General features: G+C 46.7%; 1 protein-coding gene across 1 annotated transcript in view; it reads right to left on the reverse strand.

The window, feature by feature from the left end:
• Positions 1 to 10,300, reverse strand: part of WDFY1 (WD repeat and FYVE domain containing 1) — a 76,920-nt gene extending 66,620 nt beyond the window's left edge. The window contains exon 1 of the mRNA XM_011951914.1: positions 10,064 to 10,300. Coding sequence (XP_011807304.1) covers positions 10,064 to 10,200 — 137 coding nt within the window. The 5' untranslated portion in view covers positions 10,201 to 10,300. The remainder of the gene's footprint in view (positions 1 to 10,063) is intronic.
• Positions 10,301 to 10,509: the final 209 nt, after the last annotated feature.

A 10,509-nucleotide genomic window follows, 5' to 3' on the forward strand; every position in this document is an offset into this window, starting at 1 on the left:
TAGATTAATGTTAGGGAGTGGGAATGGTGGGATAGTGGGTGGGGAAGGGTAGATTAATGTTAGGGAGTGGGAATGGTGGGATAGTGGGTGGGGGAATTTGGCAAACATTGCAGAAGAAGTTCGAATGGATGAGAGGGAGTTAAGCAAATGAAACTGAGAAGAGGATTTCAGCGAGGAAGAGCAGCACAGCAGTTAGAAGCCTCTTTGGGATACTGCAGGTATCCCAGGAATTCCATACTAGGCTGTATTTTCTACAAACCATAACCTAGAAACCAAAAATGCCCCCCATCAATACTGGTTTCACTACAAGCACCCTCATCTCCCCATTAACCTTTGAAACTGGACTCTACCGATGGAAAGTATCTAAATCAAGTATAAAGAGGAGGAGAAAGAAAGAGAAAGTCAACTTTTTACTTAAAATCTCTTTGACGGTGGTCTGCTGTAGATTCATCTTGACCTTGAAGAGAAGTGTTCTCAGCTAAGTAGTATGTGGTTGACAAAGAAAAATGAATGGTTAAAGAGATTATTTCACCATGAAGTATGACAAAAATACATCATGAAATCAGTATATATGTGCTCATATCTTAATAACTCTCAGAAAGATTTACAGAGCACACTTTGTAGAGAGGGAAGATGAATACCTAAATTCTGCAAACAAATATCCATTACATTACAATCTGCTTCTTAGGAAAGAACTAGCAGATTATTAAAGGTAAATCAGCGGAGGAAATGTCTACTGTGCAGAAATGGTTAAGTCTGTGTCATTCAACCAGTGGCTAGTTATGCAGTACCTGGTGGAGTACAGACTATGTGGGAAGATAAGGTGAATAAACACAAAGCAACAGGAACTAATACCTGATTATAATTAACTAGGCATCATCAGTAACATACTAGGCGTGTTGGAGGAAGCTCAGAAAGGACAGAGAATGATGGGCTGGGAAGAATTATTCAACGGAGGAGGTGGAACTTGAAGTGGATCTAGGAGACAAAGGAGGGTTTGAATACAGGAGAGAGGGCAAGGGAGGTTCCTGGTGAGGAAGGCCAAGGCACCTAGGTGGGAAATGTACCAGATGTGAGTGGGGCAGAACACACATTGACTTTACTGGACACAAAAGAACCGTAATAAGTGAGAGATAAAAGGTGGAAATAAAGCTTAGCAGGGACCAGTTATGGAGTTCCCAAAGTCTTTTTTTTTTTTTTTTTTTTTTTTTTTGAGACAGATTCTTGTGGCTTTATTGCCCAGGCTGGAGGGCAGTAGCACGATCTCAGCTCATTGCAACCTCTGCCTCTTGGGTTCAAACAATTATTGTGCCTCAGCCTCCCAAGAAGCTGGAATTACAGGCATGTGCCACCACACCTGGCTAATTTTTGTATTTTTAGTAGAGATAGAGTTTCACTATGTCAGCCAGGCTGGTCTCAAACTCCTGGCCTCAAGCAATCTGCCTGCCTCAGCCTCTCCAAGTTCTGTGATTACAGACATGAGCCACCACACCCGGCCCCCAAAGTCCTTTTATAAACATGATTAAATAAGGAGCTAATGAAAGGTCATGAGCAGGAGAAAGACACAATAAAAGCCTGGTTAAAGATATGAGATTGCTGGGACAGCTCCAAGTACAGTATGCTGGAACTCGAGGAAGCCAGTTAACAGGCTTTGAAAGATGAGGTTTAAAAGATGATGAGGACAAACACTAGGGTAATTATGGGCAGGTAGGCAGAAAAGAGTTCCCACAGCAGGCCTGATGCTGCTGTCCTTAGAAAGGCTTGCTTGCAAGGTTGGCCCTTGGCAGGTGTCTGGCACCTCGTTTATTCGGAGGGGGCCTCACCATTCCCTAACTCCTAAGAGTGGCTCACTGTGCTTCATGCCTGTATAAAATACGTGGCTTATGCTGACCACCTACCTTCCTTCTGGGAGTCTGGAATTTTGGTACATGTTAGGCCAAGGGTGCCTGGTTAAAGGCATCTACATGACCAGCCTCTAACACTGAAAAAAGTCTCTAATGAGCTTCCCTGATAAACAACATTTCACACATGTTGTCTTAATTCAATCTGAATTAGCATGTCCTGTGACTCCACAGGAAGAGGACCCTTGGAAGCCTTGTGTCTGGTTTCCTCTGGATTTTATCCCATGTGCTGATTTTGTTTTGCGTCTTTGGCTATGATAAATCACAGCCATGTGTACGACTATAACGTGTCAGTCTTTCTAGTGAATCAATGAACCTGATCTTCAGGATCTCAAATACAGCAAGGGAAAGATGTCTCAGGGAAACTAATCACTGACATGACCTGCAAGCAACCAAATATGGAAATAAAGAAAAGCCATGACTCAAAGACAGTTCTAAGAATTTAGGACTGTAAACAACCCTTCCAATGGTATTGTCCTATTCAAACAGGGAAATTTTTTTTTATTTGCACACATGCACATGCACACACACACACACACACACAACACACACAAACATGCATACGGAGTAAGTAGAAACATTACTCTTTCATAAGATTAAAGTAATAAAATGCAAAATAAATGGGAATGAAAATAATAGCAGCTTAAAACACTTCTATAGCTGTGCCAGTTTAGTCTTTGATAAGATTAAAGCAATTAAATGGAAAATAAATGGAAATGAAAACAATAACAGCTAACACTGTATAATGTTTTCTCTGGGCCAGGCACTGTTCCACATTATTTAATTCACCTAATCCTCACAAAACTCTGTAAAGCAGGTACAAAATGGACTCACGTCCATTTTGCACATGAGAAAATGGTGATACAGTGAGGTTAAATAACTTGTCTAAGCTCACAGGGCTGGGATTCTAACAGGCATTCTGGCTCCCAAGCCTCTGTTCTTAACTATGCTATAAAAAGAAAATGATTGTAACAATGAAGGATCACTCTAACAATACAGGAGTAAATGTGTGGCCGCCCAGGCTTCCTGCCTTCTCAGGTCTTCAGTTTATTTTATAACACAAATGAAAGCCTACTTGTAGGCTCTGCATGACAACGAAAATACAGCAGTTAACATCCTGGTTTTCTGTATTAACTACTGAATTCCAGCTATGCCAGGCTTCCTCCCAGGCATAACACTTAAAAATCAAGTTGTTTATTTAAGATTGTTTCTATGTGAACAATCAGTAAATATACAAATTTTTCCCCAAACCGTCTTAATAAACTTAGATATATCTAAATGGAAGCAAATATATTAAATATTTGGTATAATTTTTAAAAAAGGAAAATGCTAAAAAACATCTAAAAGTTGGTTTTCTGTAATCTTTACTCTTTCCCAGCCTAAGTGCAATATCTTAAAACAGTTTAAATCACATGAGATTTATCTTTAACTTGGGACAAACAAAATTGAGTTGCCTGCAGAAACCAATCTTGGCCTACAAGCCCGTAATGCAACAGTAATGCACATAATGCACGTAATGCACATTTGTGGATGCATGTCCATCCACAAACTCTGTTTCTCAAAAGTGAAGACGGTAGGCCTATAGCCTTAACTGATTTATAAGGCTTTATAAAGCTTTTACCTTTTAAAAATTGTATCAATCAACTGACTGTCTACAGTTTTGGTGCAGTCCACAGCAAAAAAGTCCAAAAAGCAAACATTCTGGTTCCTACTGTCTCACCATTTTAGTTCTGTTCTGAAAGCAGTCTTATTTTCTGTTTCCCCTACCAGGAAAGTCACCACTATAGTTCAAATTCTTAAACTTACTACTGAAGTTATCTTGTTTTTGTTTCTTTTTTTTTTTTTTAATACAATTTCTAGATAGAAAGACGGTCCTACTTTTTAGCCGGTGCCAGGCATAGTGGCTCACGCCTGTAATCCCAACACTTTGGGAGGCTGAGGTGGGCACATTGCTTGAGCCCAGGAGTTTGAGACAAGCCTGGATGACATGAAAAAACTCTGTCTCTACTAAAAATACAAAAATTAGCTGGGCATGGTGGCATTTGCCTAAAGTCCCAGCTACTTGGGAGGCCGAGGTGGGAGGATCAGCTGTGCCTGGAAGGTAGAGGCTACAGTGAGTGGAGATCATGCCATTTCACTCCAGCCTTGGCAACAGAGTGAGATCCTGCCTCAAAATAAACAAAAGACAACAACAACAAAAAGAATTTTAGCCAGGTATGGCGGCACAAGTAATGTAGTTCCTGCTACTCAGGAGGCTGAGGCAGGAGGATCGCTTGAGCGCAGTTCAAATCCAGCCTGGGCAAAACAGTAAGACCTCATCTCCTAAAAAAAAAAAAAAATAATACTTTACAAAAATTCTTAGTTCCAAAGTTCAGGAAATTTAAACTAAAGTTAAAAATACTAATTTAGGTTTAGCAAAAGAGTGAAATTTAAAGAGCTTAAGGTAATTATTACTTTAGCAAAATACAAATGACTTCATACAAGAAGAAGTACTATTTTCTATTAACCATTCATGACACCTTAATCCACAAAAGTTTCTAAGCAGAACCCTAAGCTGACCACCCGAACCACTAATGACCTGTGACTCCCAGGTATAATGGCATTAAGCTTTGATATTCCGTATTTGCTTAATACTTTTTGGAGGGCTGATCGTATCTAGCTTTGTCATATGTAGTCTGATTACAGTGAACTAGGTGGCTATCTGTGAATGACCCCAGGTAAATATACCCCAGAAAGTGACAAAAAAAAAAAGGGGGATAAAATGTAAACAGTATTCTTTTATTTTTATTTATTTATTTTTTTGAGACAGGGTTTTGCTCTGTCACCCAGGCTGGAGTGCAGTGGCACAATCTCGGCTCACCTCAACCTCCGCCTACCAGGTTCAAGTGATCCTCTCGTCTCAGTCTCCCAAGTAGCTGGGATTACAGGTGCACACTACCATGCCTGGCTAACTTTTGTATTCAGTATTCTTTCTTAGTGATTGTACATAGGCAAGCACAGTGACAAATAACCCTCCTTTCTCGTAGAGACGTGGTTCTAAGTGTGGTCCCTGGACTAGCAGCACCGGCATCAACGTTACCTGGAAACTTGGCAGAAATACCAACTCTCAGGCCCCACCTGACTTTCCAAATTAGAAACTCTGGGGGTGGGGTCCAGCAACCCGAGTTTCAACAGGACCTCCAGGTGATTCTGACGCACACTCAAGGTAAAGAACCAGTGTTCTAGAGAGGCCAGATAAACAAGTACATGAAGCCTGGACTGGGGTTTCTCAGTATCAGCACTATTGACATTTGGGGCTCAATAATCCTTTGGTGTGGGGTATAAAAGGATACTGAGAGGCATCCCTACCCTCTGCCTAGATGCCAGTATTAGTCACATATAGTATTAGTCCATTTTCACACTGCTAATAAAGACATACCAGAAACTGGGTAATTATAAACAAAATGAGATTCAATGGACTCACAGTTCCCTGTGGCTAGAGAGGCCGCACAATCACAGTGGAAGGCAGAAGGCACCTCTTACACGGTGGCCAACAAGAGAAAAATGGGAACCAAGCGAAAGGGGTTTTCCCTTGTAAAAACGTCAGATCTCCTGAGACTTACTCATTGCCACGAGAACATACGGGAAATTGCCCTCATGATTCAATTATCTCCCACTGGGTCCCTCCCACAACACATGGGAATTATGGAAGCTACAATTCAAGATAAGATTTGGGTGGGGACACAGCCAAACCATATCACCTCCCCGACGTCATGACAACTAAAAATGTCTCCAGATTTTCCAAATGTCCCCTGAGGGTAAAAACCAACCCTGGCCCAGAACCACTGGCCTAGATTTTACAAAAGCAGACACTAACTTCAGGAAGACCTTCATACCTTTCACCTTTCCTCTCAGAATGCTCTCAGCTAGTTCTTACTGCTTTCAGCATTTGTAAAATGAATTCACTTCAGCTGGACCCTACTTTAAATGTAAAAAGCTACTGGCTTGTGCCTGTAATCCCAGCACTTTGGGAGGCCAAGGAGGGTGGATCACGACGTCAGGGTTCAAGACCAGCCTGGCCAAGACGGTGAAACCCTGTATTTACTAAAAAGACAAAAGTTAGCCGACTGTGGTGGCGAGTGCCTGTAATCCCAGTTACTCAGGAGGCTGAAGCAGGAGAATTGCTTGAACCTGGGAGGCGGAGGTTGCAGTGAGCCGAGATCACACCACTGTGATGCATGAAGTACATAAAGATTACAAATAGTCTCATTTGTTCAGGCCAAATTTTAGCACCAAATGAGTTTTCAGGTCCAATTTTCACACACACACATACACACTTCTGATGTTTAGAATGCACTAAATTTTGGAACTGCTGATAAGAGAAGGGGACTATATCCACCTCATAGGGAGGGAGTGTGAGGATTGAATCCAATAACACATAAGGTCCAATTCTGTACTCATAAAGGGACTTTCAACAGGTTAGCTATTGTTATTTCTAAATTACAAATTCCGATCATGTCATTTGCTTGTTTTGAACTCTTTGATGGTTCTGCACTGCCTGAAAAATAAGGTCCAAATTCCTAAGAGTGGCACACAGGAAGACCTTTCCAAAACTGGATGCTCGCCAGGCATGGTGGCTCACACCTGTAATCTCAGCATGTTGAGGGGCTGAAGCAGCCTCCTCTTCCTGTGTCTTCCCAGCACTGGATGCTGAGTCCAGGGGTTCGGGCTGCAGTGAGCTACGATCGCATCACTGCGCTCAGCCTGGACAACAGAGCAATACCTGTCTCTAAAAAACAAAAACTTTTTCAGACAAAGTTTTGTTCTTGTTGCCCAGGCTGGCGTGCGGCGGCGTGGTCTCAGCTCACTGCAACCTCCGCCTGCCGGGTTCAAGTGATTGTCACTGCACACCTTTTGCTCTGGTTACTTAGAAATAGCTATGGTTCTTTCTCTTACAATTCCCTCCTGTCCTTTCCTCCTTCCTCTGCCTGGGATGGGGGTGCATCCCTCCTTTTTTTCTAGATGCCACTCCTCTATCCATGGAGACCAGCTCAAAGACCTTCTCTAGGAGGCTGTCCTCATAACCTGGCCCCAGCCCAAAGAGCCTCCCCTTCCTATGTCTTCCCAGCACCGGATGCTGACTACTTAGGTGCCATCTCTTCACTAGACTGTTCAGCCCTTGGGAAAGAGAAACTTAGCTGTCAGCTGTCTCTCTCCCCGACAGGTCTAGCATGGGCCCCACACATGTGCTGGGATTACAGGCGTGAGCCGCCTTGCCTGGCCAAGGTACTGTGGCTTTTGACCCCTGTTATATCCTCAGGGCCTGACACTCAAAAAACTTTTTCTAAATGAATGAGTAAATGAGTGAAGAGCATGACACGTATTTATGACAATGTGAAAACAAACCACCATGGCCAACACCAAGAAAAAACCCACGCCCATGTGCTTTCATTACATCTCATGAAGTGTAGCACCTACTAAAAAGGTTGTTCTCCCTTCAAGGAAGTTGCAAGAGCCTGAACACAACAGAAACCTCAAACGCCAACCCCCTCCTGGTCCAGTCATCTACCTGGGCTCTGCAATAACAGCGGTGCATGAGTGAAAAAGCGAGCAGATGCAAGCTCCCCGAGAACGTTTCAGTCCCAGAGCAGCTTAGTAATCACTTTCCAAAAACATTTATCAGCACTGCTCCTGACCAGCAATCTCAAATATTCAGCAACTTACCCAACACGCATGAGTCATGAATAAAATATTTGACTGAATAAAGGCTGCTAACTTTTAAAGACTGTCGTTTGCATCTACATTCACATCATGCAAGAGTCATTATTCTGGCCGGGCGCCAGTGGCTCATGCCTGTAATCCCAGCACTTTGGGAGGCGGAGGCGTGTGGATCACCTGAGGTCAGGAGTTTGAGACCAGCCTGACCAACATGGAGAAACCCTGTCTCTACCAAAAATAGAAAAATTAGCTGGGCGTGGTGGTGGGCGCCTGTAGTCCCAGCTACTCAGGAGGCTGAGGCAGGAGAATCGCTTGAACCTGGGAGGCGGAGGTTGCAGTGAGCCGAGATCACACCACTGCACTCTAGCCTTGGTGACAGAGCAAGCCAACATCTCAAAAAAAAAACAAAAAAAGTCATTATTCTGCCCTTGCCTTTTTCAGGTCCCCATCTTCTCCTCATGTTTCATGCACTCGATCTCTCTCACTCATTTCTGCTTTACACACCCACACCCAGGTCCTACCAATCACTCCCCTCCTTGTTGGAAGTCAGCTACAAGTGAACCAGCAAGGAGAGGCCACTGCCTGCTCATAACCAGCTTGTTACCTAATTGAGGAAAAAGGCACAAGCTCCCTCAAAAGCAAAATCCAAAGCACCAACAGGAGTTGGGGGCTTCATGCTTTCTCTTCCCAATCAGGACAGGGTCAAAGTTACTTCAAAAGGTGTAATTACACAAGGCTCGAGACTATGCCTTCAGCTTTAAGAGAACAGCAGTACCTTCCATCCTCCAGAAAGCCTTTGGACTTGTGGACTATCCCTATTTAAGACGGCTCATTGCATCAAGGAAACACAGTCTCATTCAATAAACATCAGTCATTTCCTTCAAATTCCCACCGGAAAGCTACTGACATTGTAAACCTTTAGGATTTGAAAGACGCTGAAGTTTAAAGTCGAATCATAAATATTGCTCCAATCCAATCACTCAGGCCCAGAGCTGGTGGGAGTCCTGGACTGCATTTCTGGCTTCACCAGTATCTCTGTAACTTCGCGACAAGCTACACCTCCACCAGCCTCGGTGTCCTCTTAGGAGAAATGAGGAAACTGGACCCAATCAGTGTTTCCCAAAGCGCGGTGGGCACCCAATGCCCAATGTCACAGTACAAGAGAGGACTCTGTGTGCACGCCAATTAACATGTTTTAGTTATTAGTTTACTCCGGTGAGTAATGTTAGTTTTCCTAATGATATAAATAAAATTTCCTTTTAAAAGAAATGCATCTAAATCTTTTTTAAAATGAGTCACTGTCACAAAAACCTATTTAGTAAATAAGAGTTCAGGTATTCTAGCAGCCATGGCAAAAATAACTGATCTAGAGGCCTGGCGTGGCGTGAAATCCCTGAGTACAGGAGAAGGAAGAGAACGAAGGCGGTTGGAGGTTCCTCGCAAAGAAGCAAACCCGGGCACCAGTGCCCGCGGTGACCAGCTGCCGGTCCTCCAGGCTTCCAGGGGAGACGATTTGGAACTGACCCGGGAGGGCCAAGAAACACCTTCCGAGTACCAGGCTAAACCCTGCAAGGGAGAGAGACCGGGACGAAGGTCCCAGGCTACTGCGACACCGCGGGTCGGGGTTCCCTGGTTGGAGGAGCGCGGTGGGACAGGGGTCCCGGGCTGTAGGGGCGCGGTGGGCTGGGAGGGGCGCGTTGGTGCGCACTGGAACAGGGGTCCCAGGCTTGAGCAGCGCGGTGAGGCAGAGTTCTCGGGCTGGAGGGGCGCGGTGAGACAGGGGTCCCGGGCTGGATGGGTGCGTTGAGGCGCACTGGAACAGGGGTCCCGGGCTTGAACGGCGCGGTGGGACAGAGTTCCCGGGCTGGAGGGGTGCGTTGAGGCGCACAGGAACAGGGGTCCCGGGCTTGAGCGGCGCGGTGGGACAGAGTTCCTGGGCTGGAGGGGTGCAGTGGGACAGGGGATCCGGGCTAGAGGGGCGCGGTGGGACAGAGCTCCCGGGCTGGAGGGACGCAGTGGGACAAGGGTCCCGGACTGTAGGGGCGCGTTGGGGCGCACTGGAACAGGGGTCCTGGGCTGGAGGTGCGAGGTGGGCTGGGAGGGGCGCGGTAGCGCGCACTGGAACAGGGGTCTTGGGCTGGAAAGACGCGTTGGAACAGGGGTCCCGGGCTTCGGTGGCGCGGTGAGACAGAGCTCCCGGCCTGGAGGAGCGCAGTGGGACAGGGGATCCGGGCTGGAGGGGCGCGGCGGGACTGGGGTCCCAGGCTGGAAAGGTGCAAGTCGAGACTGGAGGACCGGGGGGAGGGAACTAGGAACCCGGCGAAGCTAAGAGGCACAGAGTGGGTGTGGGGCCGCGCTGCCGGGGGGAACCCCCTCACGCAGGAAGGACCCGGGCCGTGGACCCCACCGCCCCCACACCCCGCCGCCGCGGAGTTCGGGCCGCCCCGGCTGCTCCCGGGGCCTACCTGTCCTCGCTGGCCGTGATCACGCCGTCCTCCTTGGGGATGAGCAGCGCGGCCGTGACGGCGTCCTGGTGCCCCTCGATCTTGCTCAGCAGCACCGGGCGGCTGCTCTGCGGCCTGGAGTGGATCTCGGCCGCCATGTTCGCGCGGCGACGGCGACTGCCTACTCGGCAGGCCGCCCATCAGCTGACGACTGGGCGGGAGCGGACGCGCCGATTTCCCTTCTACTGCTGGGGCCTCGTGGGCGCCGCGCCGCCGTAAGCCCCCGAGTGCTGCCGCCGCACCGCCCGTATTGCCTGGGGATGCCGCGCAAACTAAAAGTCTGTGGCTGGGAGAGGACCCCAGAGGGCGCCTGCGGAGAAATGGGGAAAGTAAGGAAGGTTTAAAAGTAAAGCCATTTACCCAGGAATAAATTGAGCACCTGGAGGGGACAAGGAATTGTCCGCCAA

The sequence above is a fragment of the Colobus angolensis genome, unplaced genomic scaffold (assembly GCF_000951035.1).
Source record: "Colobus angolensis palliatus isolate OR3802 unplaced genomic scaffold, Cang.pa_1.0 Scaffold33, whole genome shotgun sequence".
In the NCBI taxonomy this organism is placed as follows: domain Eukaryota; kingdom Metazoa; phylum Chordata; class Mammalia; order Primates; family Cercopithecidae; genus Colobus; species Colobus angolensis.